The sequence below is a fragment of the Sturnira hondurensis genome, unplaced genomic scaffold (genome assembly GCF_014824575.4).
Source record: "Sturnira hondurensis isolate 20B ecotype Veracruz unplaced genomic scaffold, ASM1482457v3 Scaffold0006805, whole genome shotgun sequence".
Classification (NCBI taxonomy): Eukaryota; Metazoa; Chordata; class Mammalia; order Chiroptera; family Phyllostomidae; genus Sturnira; species Sturnira hondurensis.
The window spans coordinates 1,390,328-1,405,941 of record NW_028079436.1 but is presented as its reverse complement, the minus strand read 5'-3'; the positions used below and the strand labels follow the sequence as shown (position 1 = coordinate 1,405,941).

General features: G+C 40.7%; 1 protein-coding gene across 1 annotated transcript; it reads right to left on the bottom strand.

Moving 5' to 3' along the window:
* Nucleotides 1-804: 804 nt before the first annotated feature.
* Nucleotides 805-12,904, bottom strand: ZCCHC10 (zinc finger CCHC-type containing 10). The gene is made up of 4 exons (XM_037050470.1): nt 12,799-12,904; nt 5,624-5,782; nt 2,392-2,433; nt 805-1,573 (listed from the first exon to the last, which is right to left on the bottom strand). Exons 1-4 carry the CDS (start codon nt 12,837-12,839, stop codon nt 1,300-1,302), a joined length of 516 nt encoding a protein of 171 aa, XP_036906365.1. The 5' UTR covers nt 12,840-12,904; the 3' UTR covers nt 805-1,299.
* Nucleotides 12,905-15,614: the final 2,710 nt, after the last annotated feature.

Here is a 15,614-nt window from a genome sequence, read left to right as displayed (position 1 = left end):
ACTTACAGCGTAAAGGGTTCAACGCTGAAATAGAAGCCCATTTTCTTCCAAAGTAATTTTCTCCCTCTTTCTGATAAAAGTGTAGAAAAGACATTTATAGTTTTAAAAACCTGTATTTGAACACAAATCAAGATTTTTCTACAAACACCTTTCCAAAAAGTTTAAAAAACATCACAGAATAGTGTGTGATGTTAAAGAAAAGCATCTCACCACAGCAGAGCAATTTACTTTTAAGAAACACAGTGTACTACTTTTTAAACTTTCATGGTAGATTTTGAGAGTGTGTGTGCTACGCTCCCCTGCCAGGCTGGTCCGCGTCTTTCATATTTATGTGATAGACTGCTGTCTGTGGCCAGTCACCACGTAAACTGTCCTGCTGCGGTTGCAAAAATGGTGACAGGCTCTATGAAAGCTTCACAAAATCTAATGAAAGGCAACCAACATCACCCTGACCTTCTGTAAAAATTACCCTTCTCCCTCGTACTTTCCCTCCCCCTTTGAATGGTACCTTTAGGGCATACTAACACATGGAGATATTTGTATCACTTTTACTTGCTAGCCTCAAAAGACTGTTTTCTTTTCTGACACATTGAATGTATCAGAAGGCACCGAGATTAGATTCCTAAGTTGTTTCAGAAATTTTGTTCCTTTTTCAGTTCTTCAGAAAAGCGTGACTCTCAGGACCAGAAGAAAATGAATGATACAACACAGTAACTTGAAACTTTTACCGTTGAAAAGGTAGAAATATATTAATAGATTCCTCGAACTTTTCATTTAGGACAAGTCAAAATAACCTTCTGAACATAAACATAAAAATAGAGCACATTTATTAACAGTAGGAAAACTCCTAAGCTTAAAATAACAGTATCAAACCTGACGTAACAACATACAGACGAAAGCATTAGGAACTCACTGCCAGATTATCTGATGCATTTTCCTAACAATGTATTTCATATGTAACACTAACATAACAAAGTACAGCATTTATTTCACAGGGAGAAAAACATAAGCTTTATCACAAAAAACAGATTTACTGGATTTCAGCTTTTGATTAAACGTTATGATATATTTTAAAGATAAAAAAGAAAAACAAGATTCACCCTTAAAATAAAAAAGTATATATCTATATATAATCCATTTATGAATACTTTTATGCTCTTACAATGTAAAACATTTAGAAACTTTTGAGCTCTCCAAAGTTTGGCCAGTTAACCTCCTTGGCTCTGACATAGCCTAAGTTCCCTTCTGAGAATCAGAGGGAAGTTTTCGGTCCATCAGTCCAACACGGGCGCAGCGATTCTACTTCATCTTCTTCTTCTTCGGGGGTTCCTCCTCGGAGCTGCTCTCGGTGCTGGTGCTGCTGCTGCTGGAAGAGCTGGAATCCGAGTCGGAATCGGATGAGGAGGACGAGCTTGTGGAGGAGGCTGAGGACGATGAACCAGAGGAGCTTTCATCACTGTCGCTGTCCTCGGAGGAGGAGGAGGAGGAAGAAGACGTTCCTTCACTCTCTGATGAAGAATCACTGGCTGAACTGTCACTGCTGCTGCTACTGGAACTGGTTACACTCTTAGACCTGTTAGAAAATCAAGTTACGCGCATGGGAAGCTGACGTTTAGTAGAATGTTCATTTCCTATGAAAGCTATGTACACACGCACAGTGAAGCTGCGCTAGCACGGTGGTCCGAGAGCGGGTGCTTTGGGGGCTGCCCGACTATTGCGACCACAGACGCATCCCTCCCTTAGCAAGGTCTTGTGCTTCGGCAATTCAGCTCTTTCGGATGGGATCCAAGTTCAGTGTACCTAGTATGCTCCACAGCAAATAATATTAGAATAAAGTTGCATTCTAACAACTGGGTTTATTTAAACCTCATGAAGAGTGGTAAATGTTTCATAATCTTAACTACTTTACACAGATACAGCTGGTCAACAATTTCTTATCAGTCTAATAACATTTCCTATTCTAAGCTAGAAGAAATTATTTACTATTTCCAGGCAGAAGGACTCTGGAATGTAGGACAAAAAGAGACATCTAGATTCTAAAGGCAATAAATTCCAATAGGTTAAGGGAAGAACACAGAAAATAGGATGATATTTAATCATAAACTGGAAACAAGAAACTTCAGATCCAAATCTTGTAACTACTATTTCAAAATCACTCTTCCCACCTCCAACTAGTCTCACATACTGACTATATAATACTCTCGATGGGCCTGCGAACCACACGATCGCAGTTCGATTCCCAGTCAGGGCACATGCCTGGGTTGCAGGCCAGTTCCCAGCAGGGGACACACGAGAGGCAACCATACATTGATATTTCTCTCCCTCTTTCCTTCCCTTCCCCTCTAAAGATAAATAAAATCTTAAAAAATATATTCTCGAAGCCACACATACCTTTTTTTCTTGGTCTTTCTTTCTACATTAGCTTCTTCAAGGCTGTTAAACATGAGGGGAGAGAAACTCCTGTCAGCAGAGTGATTATGCACAGCTCAGACCAAGCCTGTCGTCCCCGACACTGTTTTACATCAGAGAAACACTTTGTCTACGATAACGTGGACTCAGAGTCCATTATTCCTTGTCACAACCAAACGGAAAGTTTTCTACTTATTGCAGGCCGTATGTGGTGCAAAGAGTCAACCAGCGCTGACATGAGACGTGCCATCTACCGACTGTATCTCAGAAGCCAGGTAAGTTAGCAGTAGTTGGGATGACTGAATGTGCCGACCGGATTCTTCTTCATTTTTGAACTTAGGCTGATGTGGCTAAATCAACTACATCCTGAATAACAAGACCAAGTAAACAACAGCACAACAGGTATAATTTATAGCTAGAGTTTCCCGAGGCGTATTACCAATGGCCATTTCATGTAAAAAGAGAAGCAACCTGTAATGTAACATAAGCTTTTCTTTTTCCGCATGTCCCCGAGATGTTCAGTCACTTACTACGCAGACAACACTTCAAGAGTGTGTCCCCCACATTATTTACAAAGAATAAAGTCTGGTGACTTTTGAATGGAATGTACAAATGGCTTGCTGTTGTATTCCTGCCAAACAGCATGCACACTAAATCAGGTTTTCAAATTACAAAATTACTTCTATTATTATAGCATTATCATGTACATTTAACATTTCTATGTTCTGGACTTCTCTATATTTCTGAGGTAATGCCTCTATCCTTATTTCCTGAGTCTTCAAATATAAATATATATGTATGTAAACTTGTTCTACACAATGGAATTACTGAGCTATCATTTTGGGGTTAAAATGAATGGGAGAAGTACATTTATTAAACCACGCCATAAGAATCCACTGAAATCCATCCACTCCCATAGTTTTCCCATTAAACCAGAAATGGGTAATCTTCATGTAACAGCCGAACTTAAACTCGGGTCAGTCTATGTGTTTTTAAGATCCAGATACTTGTGTGATACAACTAGGAAAACACAAGTAAAAGTAAATGTTGGGGATGAAGTTATTTATAACTCTTATATTTTATCTTTTAGGAAAGAAGTCTTCAAACTTTTTTGCTTATATTCCTAATAAAAGAATTTTGAAAAACTATGTGTTTCCCTCATAGTATTTTAATTCTAACTTTCAATATTTGCAAAGGGTTAAATCACTGGCACATTATATATTGGCATTTTAAGAAGAAAATTGTTATAGGACATTGATAACTGTATCCAATGAAAAATAAATGTCACAAAAATTTGACACCTATAGTAATTCACTTCAAAAACACAAGAACAAGCTTATCTTTACAGCTGGTACTTTTACACCGCCCTTTTTTTCCTTTTGAACTTCTTGTTACTGCTTTCCCCCTAGAAGGTATCCTAAATATTTTTACACCTGAAAATTTTACTGATCACTTATGACACGTCTTTGTAATAAAAATATAGATATAACTTGAAATTATATCTTTTAATTACCTGTAATCATAAAGCTTTAAAAGTGTTTAAAAATTCTGAACTGAGTTACTATTTTATTACTATAAAATTGATTAAAATAATGTAAAAATATAAAATTTAACAACTATCACATAAAATATTTTATTGAAATTACATCTCTTAATGACATGGATAGATTTTTTCCAGTTTATTTATCCATGAATCTTAGTACTAGACTATGACAATGTTCAGCATCTATTCAATTCCTATATTTGATTTTTATAGATTTAATCCTGATAAACCTTGTTAACCTAAATAGGTAGATAGAAATAGGAGTTTTGTTGTAGCAATGCCAGTCAACTCTCTGACCTCTTTCCATGTTACATTCCACAGATAACATAATGATGTGTCATTAAAATATACTTATATAAATTGACAACTCAATTGGGTCTGATTTCAATTTTGCTGGGAAAAAAATTTACAAAATAATTTACTCCCAATAATCAGGACCATTCATTTTCCCAGTACAAGTACCAGTAGCATTTTGATAAACCTCTAGGTTTTTTCACATGAGGACAATATCCAGAGGGAAGAGTAGAGATAGGTGAGAGGTATGCCTTTCTTTTGTGAAATTCAGGGTGTTGAGAACGTGGAAATGGAGAACCAGGAGGGAAGTTCTCATATAGATTTATCTTTGGAAAAGGTATATATGAATATTGATAATCCAGACACGGATTACTGAATTATTCCTACATAACCTTTGAAGAGCCTCATGCCCACAAATTGGAAGACAGCTGCCTTGAAAGCCCAGATGTTCACCACGCCATCAGAGAGCTAATGGATCCAGGTGATCACTGCACCCTCAGAGAGCTAATGGATCCAGGTGTTCACCACACTGGCAGAGAGCTAATGGATCCCAGTGTTCACTGCACCATCAGAGAGCTAATGGATCCAGGTGTTCACGGTGCCATTAGAGGGGTAATGGATCCAGGTGTTCACTGCCCTGTTAGAGGGCTAATGGTCCTGAAGACACAGCTTCTAACCTGTAGCCCTAAGCCTACCTGACCCCTTCCTAACTCAATTTCTCTAGAACATGTACACTCACTTCCTTCATGGGGATGTTAAAGGCTCTATTCCAGGTACTACACTTGATCTTAGCCGAAAGGCTAAGAAGCCATGAAAGGCTCTATTCCAGGAACATCAAAACTTAAATAACAATTTTCCACTTTCTTTCCTACCCAGTTCTCCTTTTGGAAAGGAACTACTATTATTGGTCGTTTATGTCTTCAAAAAAATCCCACTATTCCTTTTTAGTTCTTTAACATAAGTGATACCATATTATATGTACTGTTCTCTACTTTGTCTACACACTTAATGTAAGTGTCTTGGATGCTTGTCTTGGCTATCTTTTCCCATCAGCTCCCAAAATCTACCATACAGTACTCTGTTGTCATGCCATTGGTAGTTGAGACAACAAAGCTAAATGATGAAGAGCACGTGTTCTGAAGAGGCTGGCTGGTCGAACACCTAATGTCTCCACTTACTGGCTGTGTGACACTGAATGAGTTACTGAGCCTCTCCATGCCTCGGTTTCCTCACCTGTAAAATGGGGGTTAATAACAGGACTTACCTTTATGTGACAGACCTGACACTGACACTAAGTATACTACTACTTTTTAGGTCCTTGATAAATTCTATAAATATAAATTAAAATATTCCTTTGGATACCATGTATAAACTTACCTTTGTTGTAATAATCTGTTTTCTTTTTCTTTTAAAGCTTTCTTTAGTTCTGCTGTTCTTGAAGGCCTATGTAGGTATTTTCTTTTTCCCGTGCATTCGTAAGTCCAATGTCCAAATTCCAAGCATTTCTGACACCTTACATGTTGCTTATTTGCTTCGCTACAGAACAAAAATCAGAATGCAGGCCTTAAAATTTTGATTTGGCATAGTCTGCCCTGAAAATCATCAACAACAGAAAGTGTACAATGATGTTTAGGGTTTTTTTTTAAAGATTTTATTTATTTATCTTTAGAGGGGAAGGGAAGGAGAGAAGTATCAATGTATGTTGCCCCTCGCATGTCCTCTGCTGGGAACTGGCCTGCAACCCAGGCTTGTGCCCTGACTGGCAATCGAACCACGATCCTCTGGTTTGCAGGCCCGCGCTCAATCCACTGAGCTACACCAGCCAGGGCTGATATTTAGTTTTAAATAGAAACAAACATCATTTCACACTTTAAATGGTTTATGTCAGATTTAATCATAAGACAGCACAGGACCTTGATGTTTGGACAGAACTGAACTCAACTCTTTACCCCTCACTCCCACTGCAGCAACGGCAGGCAGGGGGAACGCAGACAGCCCTGCGGCTGAGAACTAGAAAAGATAGTCAAAACATTCGAAACCACCTGCCTGAGGCATCGGAGAACTAACCAGAAGGTACAGAATAGCCAAGCCGAGATGTGGAAGAAGATGGAAACCCAGGAGATCAGCCCTGTGGTCTGTACCCAGCCTCAGGGCTCCGAGGGGCTATCCCAGAGGAGAACAGACCAGGCGCACACAGAGCACAGCTTGGTTTCTAGTTATCTAGAGACCAAGGAAAATCCCAGTTCCTGCAACTGGATTAAGATGCAGCAAGAAAAAAATAAATAAATACATACAATAAATGGAGGAAAGAATTGGAAAGGAAGAAATAAAATCGTCATTCCTCACTGGTGACGTATTATGTACACAGCAAGTCCAAAAGAATCTACAGATAAATTTTATGAAATAATTTGAATACATAAGTGAGTTTAGCAAGGCTTTATACTAGGGTCAGCAAACTGTAAAGTGTCACGTAGTAAATATTTTAGGCTTTGCAGACCAAGGGGCAAGGGTGAGGATATTATATAGATACATAGTAGGAGAGAAAAAATTCCAGAAATATTTTGTTAATAAAAATACTTCAGGTAAAAGAGGTTTACTAATGAGAAGAATGGAGTTCCTTTCTGAAGGATCCCATTTCATCAACCGAAGGTCAAAGTCAGTGTTCCCTATTATCGAACTGATCACATATACCAATGTACATACGTAGATAACATTCTTAGCTTGTACGCATACAAGGACATGCAGCAGACAGGATTCAGTCTGCCAAACGCTGTGATAGATACAAGGTTAATGTGTGAAAATGAACTGTTTCTATATAATAAAAACAGTTAAAATGAAAATTTAAAAGGTGATATTTATAATATCCTGAAAAATACCAAATACCTAGAAATAAATTGAAGAAAATACGTGCAAGTCTTTTATGCAGAAAACAAACCAACCTTCCTTGTTTAGACAAATAGCTAATAGAGGGACGTACCTTGTTCAAAGATCGGAAGACTCAATATTGTAAAAACACCCTTTCTCCCCAAACTGACCTACAGATCAAAGTAATGCCAGTAAAATCTCAACAGGTTTGTTTGTTGGGTGGAAAAGGCCTACAAGAGAAATATCTGAAAGTCTGCCAAAATGAGCTGAGACTAGAGAAAAATATCAAGAACACCAGAAATTGTTTCACGTTTTGTCTTAATTATATTGAAAGCACAAAGAATTGAAAAAGAGATAGGTTTACTACTTGCCATTCTAGGCAAACAGGCCACCAATATCACGTTAATGGGCTAAGAGAACGAGCAGGACTATTTTATTTCGCTTCAGTCAGAACCCAGATACAATTATACACAGAATGAAAAGGGTAAGAACAACTGAAGTCCAAGATATCTGAGGAGGAAGTAATTCAGCCCCTATGCATTCCGAATGTGTGTAAGTCACATGTCCGGGCGGCTGCTCCCTGACATACCAGCACTTTCCAGGTGAGCCTGCTGGGCTGCTGCTGGTACCCCGAGGAACCCTGGCTCACAGGAGCGGTGTTGAAAGCCTGGAAGTAGGCAAATGCAGTTTTGATTTTAGAAGTGGGGAAAAGGGTAGATTCCACAAACTAGACCAGGGAACTTAACATCCATCCCAGCCAAAATTCTGGCTGGGTTTATTGAACTGATTCAGAAAGAAAAGCCACGGCCACGAGATATCAAATTTTTAGATGAATGCCGCAGTGCCTTTTGGGCAACTGTATTTCAGTAGGGCACCCTGGAAAGTCGCAGTATCCTTGTGAACAAAACAGAACAATTAAACTTCCAGCCAAGATGGAGGTGTAGGTAGACACACTGTGCCTCCTTGCACAACCAAAAGAAAGACAACAATGATTTAAAAACAAAAACTAACCAGAACTGACAGAAAATCGAACTGTATGGAAGTCCAACAACAAAGGAGTTAAAGAAGACACACTCATCCAGACCGGTAGGAGGGGCGGAGACGGGTGGCCAGGTGGAAAAGGGTCATGGCAAGGTGGCAGTAGAGGACCTGGACACCCAAGGTGGTGGCTGGTGGAGCAGGTGGTCCCACATTTGCATGCGGATAAACTGGTAGGAACACCTGGGGAGCAAGACAGACTTTGAAACCCAGAGCTCCAGTGGGGAAATAAAGCCTCAAACCACCTATTAAAAACACCTGTGGGGGTTGAGGTGCCGGGAGAGACTCCCAGCCTCACAGGAGAGTTCGTTGGAGAGACCCATAGGGTCCTAGAATGTACAAAAGCCCACCCACCCAGGAATCAGCACCAGAAGGGCTCAGTTTACTTGGGGGAAGTGGGGGGAACAGACTGAAATTCGGCAGAGAGGGAGCAAGTGCCATTGTTCCCTCTCAACCCCTTTTCCACATACAGGGAACATCATACCGCAGGGACGTGGGTTGCCTCGCCCTGGGGAACACCTTAAGACTCTGCCCCTTTTATGTAGCAGGCATGCCCAGCCGGAAAGAAAAAAAAGGCCCAAATAAAAGAACAGATCAAAGCTCCAGAAAAAATACAAGTAAGTGATGAAGAGATAGCCAACCTATCAGATGCATAGTTCAAAACACTGGTGATCAGGATGCTCACAGAACTGGTTGAACTTGGTCTCAAATTAGATGAAAAAATGAAGGCAATGCTAAATGAAATAAAGGAAAATGTACAGGAAACCAACACTGAAGGGAAGGAAACTGGAACTCAAATCAGTGATGTGGACCAGAAGGAAGAAAGAAACATTCGACCAGAAAAGAATGAAGAAATAAAAATTTAAAAAAAAAAATAAGGAAACACTTAGGAACCTCCAGGACATCTTTAAATGTTCCAACATCTGAATTATAAGGGGTGTCAGAAGGAGAAGAGGAAGAGCAACAAATTGAAAACTTATTTGAACAAACAATGAAGGAAATCTTTCTCAATCTGGCAAAGGAAATAGACTTCTGGGAAGTTCAGGAAGCTCAGAGAGTCCCAAAGAAGTTGGACCCAAGGAGGAACACACTAAGGTACATCATAATCACATTACCCGAGATTAAAGATAAGGAGAGAATCTTAAAAGCAGCAAGACAAAAGGAGTTATCTACAAAGGAGTTCCCATCAGACTGTCAGCTGATTTCTCAAAAGAGACCTTCTGGGCAAGAAGGGGCTGGAAAGAAGTATTCCAAGTCATGAAAAGCAAGGACCTACATCCAAGATGACTCTATCCAGCAAAACTTTCATTCAGAATGGAAAGACAGATAAAGTGCTTTCCAGATAAGGGCAAGTTAAAGGAGTTCATCATCACCAAGCCCTTAATATATGAAATGTTAAAGGGATTTATCTAAGAAAAAGAAGATAAAATATATGAACAGTAAACTGACAGCAAACTCACAGTTATTAACAACCATACCTAAAACAAAAACAAAAGCAAACTAAGCAAACAACTAGAACAGGAACAGAACTACAGAAATGGAGATCACATAGAGGGTTATCAACCGGGGAGTGGGAGAGGGAGAGAGGGGGAAAAGGTACAGAGAATAAGTAGCATAAATGGTAGGTAGAAAACACACAGGAGGAGGTTAAGAATAGTATAGGAAATGGAAAAGCCAAAGAACTAATATGTATGACACGTGGACATGAACTAGAGGGGGTGGATATGGGTGGGAGGGAATGCGCAGAATGGAGGAGAATAAAGGGGGGGATGAGACAACTGTAATAGCATAATCAATAAAATATATTTAAACAAAACAGAACAATTAAGCAGATCAGTTGAACATCATGAGCAAAGAATACTGTTTTAAGAGGCTGAAGGAAATGATATACAGGTAGGTATCCAGGGATGATGGCCTGCAAGGCTTGGTCCTCAGTTTGGTCTTGTTCAACTTTGTTATATAGGACACAGATGTGCATATTTATCAACGCTACAGTTGACACAAAGCTGAGAGGGATATCTGATACAAGAGATGACCGAATCAGGATCCAAAAAGGGCTTGACAGGCTGGAACTCTGCTGAATCTAACAAGATGAAATTTAACAAGGGTAAAAGTAAATCTGATACTCAGGTTCAGAAAAATCAGTAGAAGTACAAGACAGGGGAAGTCTGACTTGACAGCAATTCAAATGGAAAAAGCCAACTGAAATCAGTTCAGGTCATATGCTGGGAAGTTAAAAGGGAGCAGGGTTTAGCTTCACAAATATTCTTCTCCTTTCAGTTCAGCATAAACTTTTTGAGAGATCTGAAAAATGTAACAGGCCACTTTGGGAGGCAAGTACATCCTTACCAGAGGTGTTCTGGCCAAAGTGAGATGACTACCCCGAAAAGGCAGCAGTGGAATCCAGTAAGGGGTTTAGTGGGAGAGGTGACATCACCAGTGCGGAGATTGCATAATCCATTTACGTGAATAGGAAGGAGTACATGGGATTATAACTTAAAGTCAAAATAATCTAATTTCAATTGATTTAAAGTTAACGCCCTGAAAGAGCTGCCACATAGGGCATTCAGATTAAGGCTCTTTTTCCCCCCTCTTATTTTTCCCTGATAGTCTGAAGACGCTAAAAGAAACAACAGTACTTTCTCATTTCTCTTGGCTAAGTTAAAAGCAGTTTAAAACTTGTTTTTATAGAAGTAATATATGCGGTTTATAAATACAATTAAAACAGTTTGACATATATAAAATTAAAAGCAAAGGCCGCTTTTCTCCCCCCCCCAAAATATTCCCCAAATCCTCCCAGACCCCCTACCCCAACCTCTAAAGACCCTCCTTCGACTACCTGCGGATTCACGGTTCAGTACACCAGGACAGATTTTACCACACCACGTGTTTACTTCCCCAAAAGACAAGAAACACTCAAAGTCAGATTCGTCCTTTACTTCTGTGTAGATGCGTACCAAATATAAGTATACTACAGAAACATAACACCTGTATAACTTTCTGATACTTCTGAAAGAAGAAAGTGCAGTGTTCTGTAGGTGCCAAAAGTCTTCCTTTCCCCTCATATTTAGAGTGGACACTGGGTGGTTTTGCCAGTCTAGCACTCCTCACTTCCTCTGATTGAAGTGGGAAGAGCATGGGATCTAAATCAACCCGGGCTTCACAACCCCATAGGCTTGGTTCCAGGTTGGGCCAATGACCCAATTGAGACCAATAAGACGCCATCAACTGGGAGCTGAGAGGATTCAAAGGACCCTGATATTGCAACCATCTTGATACCAAAGGACTGACCTATACAAGTATGAGACCAACACCCTAAAGAACCAAACCGGAGAGTTTGGACCCTGGTGATGTCATCGGGCGCGCATATTATTGTTATCACTGCATTCCTGCTCTCACAGCCGACTTCAAAGCCTTCTTCCTCCGCCAAGCACACCACATGCTCTAAGTCTTTAACCCTCCGGCTCAAGGGACTCTTCTCTGCTGGCAAGTGAGACAGAGTCTGGTGGAGGGGAGACGAGAATGCCCAGGGCTCTTAGAATAAAACAATATAAACATTAAAAGAAATATAAACACATACACGTTAGCAGAATGTAAGTCATATATTATTGATGTGCAAATGACGACGGCATGAAATGCTGACAGAATGAAAAAGAAGTAGACATTGGGTGTGCAGGTTGGTAGAAGGAAAAAAGCTTTCCTTGAAGTGGCTGGGATGACTCCTTCGTTATCTGTCTACGGCCAGTCTCTCCTGCCAGCTCTTCACTCCCTGGCCACAATGGCCATCCTTGAGTTCTTAAAAACTAATTTCGTTCCTATCCCACTGTCTGGGTGCTCTTCCCTCAAACCCTCGCATGACTGCCTCCTTTCTCACGCTCTCAATCTGTGTTCAAATGTCACCTCTTCTTCAGGAATAACTGTCTTGTCCAACTAAGTTAACCGAGGCTTTTCTCTCTCCACCACCTCTTAGTTCCTTCAAAGTTCTCCTCACCACTGTGTTTATTTAAGATGTTTAGCTCATCGACTCTTCCCACCACCAGAATTTAAGATCCCCGAAAGCTGGGTTCGTCTGTTTAAACCCTTTTCTTTATACACAAATTCTGGCACAGAGTGGCAGGTAATGGATAAATTAATATTGATATAACAGAATAAGTGGCAGAAAGTGACACGATAGCTTGGGAGAAGGCAGTGTTGTAGTCAGGCTGTTCCCAGGGCAGGCGACAGGAAGGGGGCAGGAAAAACCAGCGAGGCTCCCGGCTACAAATACCAGGCTGAAGGTTTACGTGGCGAGAGTAAGGAGTCGGGATCAGGGCTTCAGGCTTCCCCTGGCCACGAGTGGGCTGGGCGGCTGGGTGGGCAGAGGGGCACAAACCACGTAGTGACTAACTCCTCTGCGTCCCCTTCCGGGAAACCAAACTCCAGGCTCCCTTTAGACCCCCCACCCCCAGGTCCCGCCCCGGGCACCCTATGCAGCCGTTTTCTACGAAATCGCAAGCCAGCGGACACCAAATTTATCGCCCGCGCCCAAGCCGAGAGCAGGCAACGTATGAGCAAAAACGGCCACGCTCCGCCGGTCCCCACTGAGGATCCGACACACGCTGACGCGCTTCTCCCCGCCCCCCCGCCGCCCCACACGGGCCTTCACTTACGCTTGTCTCCTGGCTATGAGCCTATGCATGGGAGTCGCCATCTTAGCGCGGCTGAGGCCTGCCGCGCTGGGTTTTGGGAAAACTCCTCTCCTGGGCGGGGACTCGAACCCCAGAGGACGCAGGCGTGGGCGGAGCTAGTCTAACCTCCTGGGCTTCTGAGGCTAGCAGTGGGTGTAGTGTCTGGGGTGTCAGTCTCTGGTTTGCCGAATAGTGAGGCCGGTAGTCTGTCCTGAACAGAGTTTGGAAGGATGAGGACTTACTTGTACAGTTGACCCTTGAACAACACCGGTTCGAACTGTGCGGGTGCACTTATAGGCAGATTCCCCGCCCCCCTCCCAATAAATACAGTTTCCCTTCCTATCCTTAGGCTTTGCATACGCAGATTCAACCAATGAACCTTGGATGGAGACCATCAATTGAAAGATTGACTTTAGCAAATCATGAAGTGAAAATATATGTTAACTACTTCTATTTTTATGTGTTTCATAGGAACATTATAAGGGCCAAGGGATACTATATAAGTAGAGCTTCTTTGTCAATGGGTAAAAGATTACATAATTATTTTAGGATATTTTAACTATTTTGTGTTAGATTATAGAGATTTTATTGCTTCAAATCCACATTCTTTGAAACATAACGTATTTCTGTTCAGAAGGTATCCAGCTGTGTAATATGAAAGTTAGAGACATTTACGCCGGCCTCAGCCACACTTATAGACATTTATCTTCTGAAGAGGATACAAGGAACACTGTATATAGGACAATGATGCCTGAGTCCCCTCAGGCCCCTTCAAAGTAGACACTTTGGGACCTCACAGAGTTTTCCCAATTGCCATCAGCTACCTCACTGAGATTTTCTGCAATCTCATCAACAGTCTCATCAACAGATTTCTCACCTTTGAAATCTCCTTTCAAAGGTGAATTTAGTTTTTGGAAAAGGCAGAAGTTGCAGGGCACCAAATCTGGGATAGGGTGGAGTGGAGTCACCTGGGTGATTTCACGTTTCATAAAAAAACTGCACGGGATGTGATGTGCCAGGGGGCAGGCACATTGTCTGATGCAGCTGTCAGTCACTAGTTGCCCATAGCTGTGGCCTTCTGAATCATCTAAATAGTTTCCATGATGATTGTTCAAGCTCAATGCAAAATGTGACGTACATTACTTGCTCTATTCCTCCAGGCATTTTGAATGCTCACTCAACAGCATCTACCACCCCAATGACTAGTACAGTGGTTATTCGAGTAAGCCTAGTCCAGTCTACTCTCCTTGTCTGCCAGGTAACATCTATGTTGTGCAAAATGTTCTTGTTATAGTACAATAGCTGAACTTTGATAGACTTTAAAACGTTTTAGGAACTGAGGATAAAGCATTGAACAAAGAAACTGCTTGTGCATGTGGATCTTTCATCAGGAAATAAACAGAGGCAATGTCCAATGAACATCAATATGCTAAAGAAAAATATTGAGCCCTGGCTGGTGTAGCTCAGTGGATTGAGCACGGTCCTGCGAACCAGAAGATCGAGGTTCGATTCCCAGTCAGGGCACATGCTTGGGTTGCAGGCCAGTTTCTGGCAGGGGCCAGTTCCCTGCAGGGGATGCAGAAGAAGCAACCATACATTGATGTTTCCTTCCTCTCTCCTTCCCTTCCCCTCTAAAGATAAATAAATAAAATATTTAAAAAAAATTGAAACCCTGGCTGGTGTGGCTCAGTGGATTAAGTGCTTGCCTGTAAACCAAAAGGTCGCCAGTTCGATTCCCAGTCAGAGCACATGCTTGAGTTGCCAGCCAGGTAGCCAATTGATGTATCTCTCTCGCATTGATGTTTCTCTCCCTCCTCCCTTCCTTCCCCTTTCTCTAAAAATAAATAAATAAATAAATCTTTTTGTTAAAAAAGCAAAAGTGTTATACTTAAGTGTAAGGGGGTAAAAAGTGATTTAGCATTGGGAGAGCCAGAAGGTGATGTCATATGACCTTTCAGCACGTATTGTTCTCAAAAATAAAAAAGGAATCTTCAGCTTGCTTTGTTCATTCCTCAGTGTACTCGGGGCCATCTTTTTCCATATTACACATACAGATCTAATTCATTCTTTCTATGATTATGTTATGTGGATTACATGGTTATTCTACAATTTATCCAAACCAGTATCCTATTGTTGAACAACTGGGTTGTTTACTACAAAGATGGAATAAACAAATTTCTAAGCATGTACTGTACTTCTGTAAGATGCTAAAGTGTATGCTTCCTAGAAGTAAAATCGCTGGGTGAAAGGATATGAACACTTTGAATTTTGAAAGATATCATCTATTACCCTTTCAATAGATTGTATATATAACTGCTTTCTCAGGAGACTTGAGAAGGGCCAAGCCTTAACTTTTGCCTATCAAATAAACCAGTATGATATGTTATTGATGAGGGTAAATACCTTTCATAGTATCACTGAAGACTATTCTTCATGAGTTGTCTGCTCAAATTCTTTGCCTACTTTTCTATTGGATTTTTATCTTTCTAATATTGACTTGTAAAACTTTTAATAGTTTACATATAAACACTTTGCTTTATATTTGTCTTATTATTTTTGTCTGTTGTCTTTTAACTTCGTGATCATTTACCCTGTACAGAGATATTAAATTGTCATATAGGCATTTTTAACAGTCTTTTTCTTTAAGGTTTCCTAGATTTGGCTCATGCTTAGAATAGCCTTCTATGTCCCAAGATTATTACAATATCTTATTTTTTAATTACGATTACGGTTATATTCTTTTTAAAAAGATTTTATTTATTTATCTTTAGAGGGGAAGGGAAGGAGAGAGGGAGAGA